Source organism: Orycteropus afer, unplaced genomic scaffold (genome assembly GCF_000298275.1).
Source record: "Orycteropus afer afer isolate SDZICR_OR568_19922 unplaced genomic scaffold, OryAfe1.0 scaffold00050, whole genome shotgun sequence".
In the NCBI taxonomy this organism is placed as follows: domain Eukaryota; kingdom Metazoa; phylum Chordata; class Mammalia; order Tubulidentata; family Orycteropodidae; genus Orycteropus; species Orycteropus afer.
Genome location: NW_006921637.1, coordinates 9,428,740 through 9,441,866, shown reverse-complemented (window position 1 = coordinate 9,441,866; position 13,127 = coordinate 9,428,740). Strand labels below are relative to the sequence as shown.

Sequence of the window (13,127 nt, the reverse complement as noted above, 5' to 3'; positions counted from 1 at the left end):
GCCCGTGCTTGCCTTGCTCCTGGAGACCCGGTCCCTCTCAGGAGGGTAACAAGGGAAAGTGTTCAGTGCAGATCAGTGAGTAAGCACAAGCCCGCCCGTGCTTACCTTGCTCCCGGTTACTAAGCACAAGCCCGCCCGTGCTTACCTTGCTCCCGGAGACCCGGTCCCTCTCGTTATGACTTCTAGGAGCATTTATATTAAAGTGTAAATGTACATGTGACTTTTATGCATTTTCTGTCTTCTCATCATTACTGCTATGGCCCATTGTGAACAAACTTCCCCGTGACTTACATGGCTTCTTGTTTAGCTGCATCCATATATCCTCAAAATTATATGTTGTTGTCACTAGATTTCTTTTGTCTTGTATGTACATTTACATTTTGCATATTAGATCTCACCAATTCTTACAAAACAAAACAAAATCCACTGCCATCGAATAGATTCTTACTCATAGCAACCCTATAGGATGGAGTAGAACTGTCCCATAGGGATTCCAATCTTTACAGAAGCAGACTGCCTCATTTTTCTCCTGTGCAGTGGCTAGTGGTTTTGAATGGCTGATCTTTTGGTTAACAGCCAAATATTTTAATCATTGCACCACCAGAGTTCCTTAGTACTTACAATAGCTCCCATTAACAGTTGTATTCTAATATGGTTGACCATTTGGGATATACACTGTCACCATGAGTTGCAATCAACTTGATGGCAACTAACAACAACAAAGTAAATGTAGAAAATGTTAAATCACATATCTAGATTATCTTATTATTAATGGACTCTGATATTGCTCAAGATCTCTAAAGTCTTTTAAACAGAGTATTACCACATCTAGGCATTTTGTTGTTATTGTTGGACATTAATTGAAACTTTTGTAGTAACCCTGAAGTTTGATTTAAATATATACTTTCTTTCCTTCAGGCTAAATTCTTTTTTGTATACCTTGTCTTTCATTATTAGTTGGGGAATTTCTACTTATACATGTGATTAAGTTTAATTCATTTGTGCTTCTCTTTTCCTTTCCCTTTATTACAAGATTACCTATTTTCTTTCTTCATTTTCTTGATATTGCTTATTACATTCTTTTAAAAATGTGTGACCTTTTATTTACCAACATTTTACTTGGTGCTGCCTTGACATGAATGACTAACTCACAACTCTTGCCCATAAATCCACTGCCATGGAGTCAATTTCAATTCATAGCTACCCTATAGGATAGAGTAGAACTGTCAGGTAGGGTTTCCAAGGCTCTAAATCTTTATGGAAGCAGATTGCCTCATCTTTCTCCAGTTGAGCAGCTGGTGGGTTTGGACCGGCAACCTTCTGGTTAGCAGCCAAATGCTTAACCACTGTGCTACTAGAGTTCCCTGTATGCCCAAAAGGAGCTTACAATTACTCAAGCAGACATGGAACACATCAGAATCATTATAATTCAAGGTGGAATTACTGTTTTGAGACCTTGGAGAAAAGACTGGCTTTCAGGAGAGAGTGGAAGGGAGAAGAAGGGTGGGACAGGAAGAATAGTGTGAAGAAAGACGATGGAGTTAGTCCAGTTGGCAGAAATTAGATTGTATATTGAAGAATAGAGAGGATGTAACTAGATCCAGGTCACAAAAGGGCAGAGTTTGGACTCTGCTCTGTGGTCATTTTGAGCAGAAAAGTAATGTAAAAAGGATACTTTTCTGGCTGGTGGGTGGGATATAAATGTGAAGGAGAAGCATTAGAGAACGAGAGATCTCCAAGGCTCAGTAGTTCATGAATCCAACCAATGAATACCATGTGCTTGCTGTGTGCCAGGCCCTGTGCCAGGAGCTGTGGAAACTCATCATCTCTGTCCTTATAGGCTTGCATTCCAGTGAGGGAGACACCTGGTGTCACAGATCTATGGTGGTCACAGTGGTGGCTATATACTTAACACACAACCCATGGCATTTGAACTCTCCTAAATAGTTTTCAGAGACTGTGGTCAGTGAGAAAACCACTATTCAGTGCTCTATTAGATGTCTGTGCCCCTAAAGGTATCCCTTTGACCTTCTAGGTAAGCCCTGTGCCCTCTTTCCTTTTGTTAGAATTCCTATTACATTGTTAGTTTGCTTGAGGTACAGCTGGAAATCCATGTTGGGAACTGACATTAGAATTTGCACACTGAATTGACCATATAAGAAAGATAGCCTGTGGAGTTTTGTAGACACAGTTCATCATTTGGTTCATGTCTTCTCAAAAATGACCTTCAGGGAGGACAAAGGTACTGACTGAGGAGCTGAAGCTGAGAATATTCTGCTGGGAAATCATCCCTTTGTGTGCAACCAATTATTGTCTCTGTTCCTACCCTGAGAAAGTCTACAGCTGACAATGATTTTTTTTCTTTTCTCTGGCCAGGAGTCTTACATCCTTTCTGAAGAACTTGGAGAAAAATGTGAAGCTATAGGCAAGAAGTTATTGTACTTAGAAGATCAGCTTCACACAGCGATTCATAGTCATGATGAAGATCTTATTCATATCCTTTTCATCTTGCAGATTAAACACCTTCTAAGTTGGTATTTTGTAAAAGACGATCTTAGGAAGTACCATTATCCCATGTCTCTGCAAATTGAAACAAATAGATGCAGCTGCTATTTATAGCAGAGCACACCTCAGATCTCTGATATTGTTCCATATTCATTGTTTCCTCTCTGGTTTTCAGTAAGGAATTAAATATTTTTGACTATTAAATATGACCATGAAAGAGTAAGCATGAATTTCAGACATACACACAATGAAACAAAAGCAAAATGCAGTTTTTCAATGGGCTTAGAGCTGGGTTTATGTGGCTATGAATGAAAGAATCTGAACCAAAACATGTGATGAGCTCAATTTTGTCAATTTTCTCAATACCAAGAAGCCAAAATCCATCTTCAAATATATAAATAAATAAAAAAATAAATATATATATATATATATATATATATATAAATTTTTTTCAGTGTGCAATTCTGAAATATAACAGGTAGCAGAGTATCAAAACATAGAATTTTGGACCATCCATTCTCCATTTCTAACTATGTGTAGACTCAATCTAGTCCTCAAGATTCCTAACAATAGGATATTCTTCCACTAGATTCAATATCCTTGGTGTCATATCTGCAAATTCCTTTATCAAAACTAGCTGCCAGTGAGAAAGATGGCATTAGAATACATTGGCTTAGGTATATATTCACACTAAGCACTATGTAGGAGCTCTGGTAGCATAGTGCCTAAGGCAGTTGACTGCTAACTAGAAGGTTCATGTTGAGTTCAAACCCACCAGCCACTCCTTGGAAGAAAGGTTGGGCAATCTACTTCTGTAGTGATACCGCCTTGGAAAGCCAAGGAGGAGTTGCTATGACTCGGGTCTGACTCGACGATACATAACAACAACAACAAGCACTATGTATTCCATTTTTACCTGATAGTTTGTTTGTCACAGGTTAGTTCTTTTGAGGGCAGATGGGTGGATACACAGATGGATGAAGGGATGTTTCCTCCCTTCTCTTTCCAGTTGTTTAATCACAAATTGGCAGTTCTGCAGCTAAAAACATTTCCCTGTTCATTCCTTTCTCTTCAGTAGTACTAGCTTTTATTAGAATGTATTTGTGGAAAATGTAGCTATTTTAGTCTCTGCTTTTCATTGCTGCCATACTTTTTAGCATTTCAATCCTTGCCAGAATTTATCGTGTGTGTTTGTTTGTGTGTGTATGTGTAAGTATCTTTGAATGGTCAGGGATTAATCTTAGTCACAAGTATTCAGAGCCATGATATAATGATGAATTCAATTTCTTTATTATGACCTTAAATCTTTGACCTTGCTTATTAAACATAGCAGGAAATTTCTTCAACTTAATCAGTGATTATTTTCACATTGCTGAAGGTGGTTCTTTAAAGGTAGACATTCTGTTCTTCGTAATTTTCTGCCTCTTGCAAAAGTAGTATTTAAGCAATTATTAGGAAGTTGCCCAAAGAAATGGTAGAAGAAGGATTAAATTTTTGTACTACGTTCATCGAGGTCACACAGATTTGAGCACTACTGAAGGGTCAAGTTTACCAGTGAATGGACGTATGACTATTTGTTTCTGGGGACATGGGAACAAAGAAGTGCAGAGAGGTAGTGGACATAAAGGAGGCTGTGGCCCCAGCATGGAATAGGGGATCATCCCTGAAGGGGCTGAATCTCACTCTGGCTTGAGTGAGTCATGTCACAGTCCTGAGAGCTGCAGTGATAGTCTGTGTTGTTCTCTTATTTTGAAGTGTTCTGGAAGGTTGGCTTGATTCCAGGGAATTGGATTTCCTCTTTAATAGAACTGAGGAGGCATGGAGGAGGCTGAGAGGGAACAGAGCAGTGTTTAAAAGAGACCCTTTTACTTTTCCCACAGCAGATCTAAGCAAGATCTAGTAGCACAGGATTATAGACAAGTTACAAAAACTCCTTTAGCATCAACTTCCTTATTTGCAACATCAGGATGCATACCTCTAGGGTTTTCATGGTGGTTAAATTAAGCTATATTCATAAAGTATGTTTAACATAATTCTGCTATGTAGTAGTTCTTGGTCTATCAGAGCTCTTATTATCTTGGGCAGAACACTATGTCCTCTAAATCCATTTGTTTCATCCTTTTAGAGGCTGTGTCACAAGTTCAAATAATATCACCCTTATTAGTAAGAGATTTTCAAGGTGTGTTGATTCAACTATTTTGTGCTAAATGCTTGAATGTATCAATCAGTAAGCACACAATGGCTTATATGAAAAATCATTTAGTTCTAATAAAAATGCTATAGATAGGGATTATTATCCTACTTGACAGTTGAGAAAACTGAGGCTTTGAGGTTACTTGGCCAGTGCAAGGTCATTTCTAACAAATGGCAGAATTCAGCTGCAAGCCCAGGCATCCTCCTTGGCGCATGAGAAGGAAGTTCTGCCTATAAGTAATTGGACATGTTTGTTCTGTGGAACATACAGTTACTTTTAAAATTTTAAGCTATAGTAAAGGTATTTCATTGAAGTGTAATTTTTTTTTTTCTTTTCTTTCTTTTAGAGAATTTTGTTGATCCTTGCTGAGATAACTGAGACATACTGGGACGGGTCAAAACTGGTTTACGTATCAAAGTTAGAACCCTCTCTCCTCCCAAAATCTACCCAACAATGGGGATTTCCACCTAGACTTTTCTTTGAAGCCCAGGCTATGTTGTGTTACTAATTAAGAATAAATGCATAAACAGTATCTTTGAATTTGTAGACAGAGACTCTTAGATTTGAGTGGAACATTGTGCCCTAAGATAGAAAAACGTATTTACTAGACTCTGTGGATGCACCTCTACACAAACCAAAGCCCTTGTTTCACATTAGAATTTATCTAGAGATTCAAAAAGGCTCCCAAACTCTTCCAACAAAACTCTTCCTGGTCTGTGTTTCCATTTTTGATCAAAGATACAAAGCTGAACATAGTTGAAAGAAACACATTGCCTCCTACAATACTAAAGAATTGCAAATGTAGTATTTTGTTTGATGCCATTAAGTGTTCTGCCAAAACCTACTATGCCTACAATACAGAATAAACCCAATTAATGTAAGTTCACATTAGAAAATTCAAGCCCTGGGTGCTATGGTTTATAATTCCTCCTGTAGAAAGCACTGTGTTCGTACAAGTCATGCATGTAAGTCAGCCTTGTCAGTGTGGTCTAGACAGAAAGGTGGGCTAGTGATTGGCAGTGGGGTTCAGTTTCCAAACAGGTCCCATTAGCAATCTGACTTAATATCGGAGTTATGGGGTAGTCTGCTGGGAGCCTTTTGTTTTTACATAAAAGCCACTGGTTTGACAAATCTGAGGAGAGGAGCAAACAGGTTATGTCTCTTCATCATCCTGACAGGTCCAGTAAATTACATATAGTATGACCAAATAATAGCACAAATGCATCAGCTTCCATGTAGTGAGTGTCTGAACACAGTCTGCACCATTAACTGGGAGCCAGTGGCATTACAGTGACTCACACCTGGTGTCTGAGGAGAGGACAGGAGTGTTACTTCACTGACAGTCAGTCTCAGGTTCCTGGGAGCATTCATTTGAATCCCTAGTACAATTTCACAGTCATTTTGGTTCTTAATTAACAGCTATGTTTTGATAGCTATTTTGAACATGTGTACTAATTCCTCCACATTCAAAAAGCTTTACCTGAAAACCATCTAGATGCTTATGCAAAGTTTTCTTATTTTTTCCTTCTTCAACATCTACAACACACTTTCAAAGAAAAAAAGTACACCTATGATTTGGACATTTTTGGCATGTTTCAACACCCAGGAAAGCCCCCAGGACAGTTCTACCTGCCTCTGATTAATAGGTGAGATGAGGCAGACTGATTCTATTTGCGGTTTTCTATTTACATCGATGTCTGGGAAACCCTGATGGCATTCTATTCGCCCTGCTTATTTGAAATGCATGGTGCCTGACTGATTCGTTTTGGTGGTGCATGATGGCATGCAAGGACTCTAAATACATCCAGGCACATGTACAAGTATCATATCTCTTTAGGAACATAATAAAAAAATACTTGTTTGGTTCAACTTTTTCAAATTGCACCAAATGTACCTCCAAATATACATATATATATATATCATATTTATTTCCTACTCAACATATCTACAAGGCTGACTAATAAGCTTCCATAATTAACATGTCCCAAAACAAATCTCCCCTCTACTTCTCCCCACCATTAAAACAAAACAAAACAAAAAAACCAAACTCACTGCCATCAAGTCAGTTCTGACTCATAGCAATCCCCATTGGCTTACAGAGGTGGTAAATCTTTACGGAAGTATGTTGCCTGTCTTCCTTCCAAGGAGTGGCTGGTGGTTTTGAAATGCCAGTCTTCTGGTTAGCAGTCAATGCCTTAGGCACTGTGCCACTAGTCTTCTCTATCTCAATAAATTACTAGTCTCCTTTCCTAGTTCATTGTTCAGATAAAAAATCTGGGCATCCTCCTTGATGCCTTTCTTTCACATTCCACATCCAATCTATCACCAGATGCTATTGAGTGTATTTTCAAAATATATCCAGTATCTGACTACTTCTCAGCACTTCCATTGCAACCATTTTGTCCAAGCCATGGTCTTTTCTTGCCTGAATTATTGCAATAAACTCCTAACTTGTCTATGTTCTGCCCTTGTTTCCTTTAAACTATTCTCAACATGGCAGCCAGAACAATCATGCCACCCCTCTTTTCCAAACCCTCCTCAGTTTCCAGCTCACTCCTCAGCACTTATCACCACAGGACATAGTGCATACATGTCCTTGTGTGTTTACTTTCTGCTCCTCTCACTAGTCTTCAAACTCCATGCCATCAGTGACTTTGTTTAGTTCACTCCTGTACTGCCAGTGCCCAGAACATATCTTGTTGTTGTTGTTGTTATGTGCCCTCGAGTCGGACCCGACTCATAGCGACCCCTCCTTGGGTTTCCGAGGCAGTATCACTACGGAAGTAGATTGCCCCATCTGCCTTCTGACAAGTGGCTGGTGGGTTTGAACCGCCAGCCTTATGGTTAGCAGTCAAGTGCTTTAGGCACTATGCTACGATATCCTAGCACATCATAAAAGCTCAGTAAATATTTGAAGATACGAATGAATGAACAAGGGTCTCTACATTGTCATTTCCTTCACTGGTTAATGGGAAAATGTTTAAGCTGTATTATTGTATAAATATGATTTAAATTTGGATGTAATACAGGTCCATTGGGACCTCTGGTAGCATAGTGCCTAAGGCATTTGACTGCTAACGCGAAGGCTGGTGGTTCAAACTCACCAGCCACTCCTTGGAAGGAAGATGGGGCAATCTATTTCTGTAGTGATATTGCCTTGGAGACCCAAGGAAGGGTTGCTAGGAGATGGTTCTGACTTGATGGCAGGTTTTTTTTTTTTTTTTACAGGTCCATTATGAATATTATAGAAGTACGGATTAAAAAGGATAAACCTCTCTCCAGTACTGATAACCAGAACTCACCAGTATGTCCTCATAAGACATTTTTTCTAGGTCTAAATGGTATATCTTTATAATCTCTCTCTCTCTTTTTTGCAAAATTAGAATCCTTCCATTCAAATTGTTCTACAATTTGACTTTTTTTAACTCCATATTTTTGCCTGAAGTTTTGCTTTTCAGTACTTCCAAAATGTTTTGGAATTCACATTTAGTAAGGAATAATGTAGATGGGTTGGCTAAAAAGAGGTATTTTGTAAATAAAAACATAAATTTAATTATTTTGATTAGAATGAAACTATAGGCTTATTGACTGAGGTCCAGGATTTCTGATGTTTGGACCTGCTTAGGAAGAACCTAGAGCATTTGTTCTATCTGTCAAGTTAGTAAACAAACCTTACATTTCCTGGTGCCTCACAGAAGGCACCATACTCCCATAAGGAAAAAAATACTGCTTTTAACTCTAACCCTGTGAAGATGGCAGTAGAATCTACATTTTACAAGTGAAACAAATAAAGCATTCAATGATGTGCCCAGTTTTCTACAGCTGGTGAGTTGCATCTCAAATCCAGATCTTCCAATTCTAAGTGTAGCAGAGATTGTTGTAGTGAGGGGCAAAAGTGTTTTTTGTTATTTAACAGTCCATTACTACAATGTGCTTCTCTCTTGTTTCTCTCCCTCTCTCTCTCTCTCTCTCTTTCTTGCTCTTTTTTTTTTTTTTTTTTTAGTTTTTTCTGCCACTGTCAGAAATTTTATGAGTTTTTTTCAAGAAGCATCTCACTTTGGCTCGATTTTTCTCTCTAAAACCTTTGTAATCATTTAGCATATTACAAAAAGCAGCATGTAGTCGCAGGCTGCATATCAAAGGTAATTAAACCTCAGGAGTTTGTCAGGATTCATAAACTGCTTAAGCTCCATGCTTGCTCTTTATAAATGTAGCATAACTTTGTGATTAAATTGTAGCCCAGTATTTGGTCTGGGACCACTTATGCTTTTGCTTATAAAGTCCTATGTGTTTTCACGAAAGATTAACCAAACTGTCCAAAGAAGTAGGGCAAAATGAAGCCTCTACAAAAAGGGAAAAAATGACAAATATTGGATTCCATCCTCCCTTGCATCCCCATCCCACCCTAGTTCTTCTCAAGTTCAAGTGCAAAACGCAAACCATCTTACCATATTTATGTAAATTATATACATGTTGAAGTCTGGTGAAGCTTCCAGAGAAAGAAAAGCTGCCAAAGGCTTTTCGGGGTGGTTCAGCATTTCTGTCTAGGAGAGACTCATTTGCATAACTCACATGATCCTCTGGCATTTTTGTCTAAAAAAGAAAGGGAAGCTTTCTACAGTCATAACCTGAGGGTGTCTTTTTCTCTTGACATTGTGTGACATTGTACTTAAATAAAGTAGCATTGTAGATGGCCTAAAAGCAGTAAGATCTCTGCAAGCTACTTTCCCCAAAGTTTTTGGAGTTTTCTCTGTATATGATCTAGTAACATTCAAGTGATGGGACCTAGTCTGATGATTTAACAGGAGTGTCAACAAATTTTCACTTTTCCTTTTGTTCCTGTGGGATGAAAGGATGAATTAGTTGTTTGTTAAATTACAGGATTTCAATCTCTTATCATGTACTTCTCTTAGAGTTATTCTGATCACAGTTACAAAAGGAGAGGGCAACAGAATCTTACTATGTGTAGACAGAAAAACTACTGTTGGTTAAACTTTCTCTGCTTAAAAATCCACAAGAGAGCCTGTTTCTTAACAGAATGACAGCCTTATTTATTATAGATTACTATTTGCAAAGTTCTCTATGATTGCTTTCTCTATGTGAGAAATCGCTTTACAGACTAGGAAATGAAAACCTCACTGGTTTAAGGGAAAACAAACAGAAAATGCAAGCCTACCCCCCTGTCCTACTTTATCAAATCTTGTGTACCCTGGAGGCTAGTACCTGGGAGTATAATAACAAAACACATCAAGTTTGAGCTTATAGAGGTTAAGAAGGCATCATTTCATTAAAAAACTGAGGTCCAAAGTGACTTGCACAAGCTTCAGGTCTGCTTAATGGCTAAGTAAGGACCAGAACTCATGAATCTGAATCCAATGTGCCTCTGAGTACCAATGTTGTTGTCGTTACGTACCATGGAGTCAGACCCAACTCATAGTGATCCCTCCTTGGGTTTACGAGGTTGTATCACTATGGAAGTAGATTGCCCAACCTTCCTTCCTCTGAGTCGCTGGTGGGTTTGAACCACCAGTCTTCTTGTTAGCAGTCAAGTGGCTTAGGCACAACTACCAATGGTGGCCTCAGATCCTTGCTCTCTGGAGGAAGTTCTGTTTTCAAGCATTCTGACACTTTGACCTAAAAGAGTACTTGGATCTGACAGCTGCCCCAATTTGGGGTAATTACATTGAACAACATCCTACTTGGCCATCTATCAGTCTAAGAGCTTCCTTTTCCTCTTTGAAACCTTACTTCAGGCAGCCAATAACCTCAAGCCTTGTGGAAATTACACTTGTTCTTAAAAGAAGAAATGTAAAATCTGTATTAATATTTAATTCTTATAATTTGGAAGAACTTGAAAATGCAATTAGATGGCAGTGCCCATCTGCTTCTGGCAGGCACACAGTGCTGGGAGCCCGCCTCGAATATTTTCCTTAACAACACGCACAGTCTCTCAGGACCGAGCTGCAGACGGTAAAGGAAACTCTTCAGGCCATGATCCTGCAGCTCCAGCCAGCCTGGGAGGTGGGCGAAAAGGAAGAGCATCATCTTGTGTCACAGCTGGTGTAGGAGGCGCCGGCCTGAGGCTGTGTGGGTGGGGGTGGGGACAGGGAACAAGTCTTCATCCTAGTCCTCGGAGCCCCTTTCAGCGGCCATTGTGCGTCTGATGTGACTCAGAGCCCTGACGTCTCCCTGCCCACCACACAGGAGCAGGCCACCTTCCTTCTTGGAGGATCAAATGAGGTTCTGCAAACTGGAATGCTGACTTTCCTTTTACAGAGCTTTTTGGCCAAGCTACTAATGGGAGTGTCCTGCTCTGGACTGGAAAACCTTATCTCAGTCCCAGTAGAGGAGAGTTTAGGTGAATTCTGCTACAAGAATGTCTCTTTTACTGGATGGTCTTGCTTTCTGCTGCAGTTAAAATCTTTTCTGGTTCAGAGCCTGTAGAAAGGGAGCCTAACACTAATCTCCCCTACTGTACCTGTTACACTGTCCTGGAAGCACATGATTAAACAAACAAATAAACCAGTTGTCATCTGGTCCACTTCAATTCATGGAGATCCCCTGTGTGCAGAGTAAAATTGTTCCTATAGGGTTTTCAAGGCTGTGACCTTTCAGATGCAGATGGCTAGGCCTGTCTTCACCAGTGCCACTGAATGGCTTCAAACCTCCAACCTTTCTGTTACTAATGGAGCCTTAACCATTTGCACCAACTACTCTGGGACTCCAGAGACACACGATAGGAGAGCTAATTAGCTCCAGAATCTGAAATTAGCTTTTCACCTTCCTTTTCCTATGATTTGACACTGTCTAGGAAGAATTAATATGAAATATTCCAAAAGGTATATTTTTAACGCAAAAGCCTCTTCATGATTTATGGCTCTTTGGAAGGATGAGTAGTGGCTCTACAGACAGGACCGCTGAGTGTCATTTGACAATTCACCTACAGTGTGTGCTGCAGAAAGGAGCATTGGTGGCCCAGTGATTAAAGTGCTCAGATGCTAACTGAATGGTCAGTGGTTCAAACTCACCAACTGTTCTACAAGAGAAAGATGTGGCAGTCTGCTTCAGTAAAGATTATAGCCTTGGAAACTCTATGGAGCAGTTCTATGCTGTCCTATAGGGTCACTATGAGTCTGAATCGACTCAATGGCAGTGAATGAGTTTGGTTTGATTTTTGGTAGGCTGGAGCAGTGAGGGGAAGTGGATGGGTTGGATAACATATATCAATTTTCAGGCCATTCCTGTTTTCCTCTTCAGTCAATGCCAGTGGAGCCAGGCAGGAATGGACTTGGAGACAGATCCTGAGCACAGGGCATTGTTGTATCCAAGCAGGGAAGGGCATCACAGGCCCCCGCTCTGCTGTACCTTTTGCCCAGTCTGGACCCCTGTTGAGGCAGCGGTAAAATAGGCTATGTCCCAATAGGGAGTCCCTCCCAAAGTACACTGAGAAAGATGACCCTCCCAGAGATGTTCCACAAGTAAAGGGGATCCTTTCTGGTGAAATTGGGAAATATGCCATGTCCATAATTCAAATGAGAGATCCACATGCATATTAGTGAATTAAAGTCTATGCAAGACCCTATACTAAAGAAATCCATTTGATTTTGTCCATTTGTCTATCCTGTAAGTCCCAAGTTTAATTGATCATGGATTTTTTTTTTTTTTTTTTTTACCCTCATGTAAAACCTAATTCTTTTTCACTGAGGTACTGTTAAGGAGCTCTGGTGGCACAGTGCCTAAGACATTTGACTGCTAACCACCATGTGCTCCACGGAAGGAAGATGGGGCAATCTACTTCCATAAAGATTTACTGCCTTGGAAACCCAATGGGGGTCACAAAGAGCAATGAGTCTGAATTGACTCAGTGACAGTGGAGGTAGTGTTGTGCAATGGTTGATACCACTTACATTTGTGTATAGAGTTCCCGGTTGGTGCAAATAGTTAACATGCTCAGTTGCCAACTCAAAGGTTCAAGCCTACTTAGAAGTGGCTTGAAATAAATGCCTGCAATCTACTTGAAAAAATCATCCACTGAAATCCTTATGGAGCACAGTTCTGCTGTCACACACATGGGATTGCTGTGAGTCTGAATAGACTGGATGGCAACTGTTTCTTTGTTGTCAAGTGTGTACAAAATCAAATCAAGCATTTTTAGTGTTGTACTTAATAAATACTTGCCCCAATTTGGTAAGTATAATCAAAGTTGTTCTTTTGGGCTTCTAATATCATTTGTATATCCAGAGTTAACAATGTTTCTGCTTTCTTTAGGATCCATGGGCATGAAAACATGTAGTTGTTTTCTGAAATCACTTTGTCACTTCTGTAGTCAATACTTTGCTAAATCTGTCATGTTCACTACAGACATCCTCAGTGAAGGTCTGGCAGTTAGCTATGGGTCCATGGAACAAAGTAAAAGCAAGATATGTGA

General features: G+C 39.7%; 1 protein-coding gene across 1 annotated transcript in view; it reads left to right on the top strand.

Annotated features, from left to right (window-relative positions):
* DISC1 (DISC1 scaffold protein) overlaps positions 1-11,208 on the top strand; it is a 688,592-nt gene extending 677,384 nt beyond the window's left edge. Inside the window, 4 exon segments of the mRNA XM_007938514.1 lie at positions 2,377-2,494; positions 10,644-10,733; positions 10,736-10,786; positions 11,114-11,208. Coding sequence (XP_007936705.1) covers positions 2,377-2,494; positions 10,644-10,733; positions 10,736-10,786; positions 11,114-11,208 — 354 coding nt within the window.
* Positions 11,209-13,127: the final 1,919 nt, after the last annotated feature.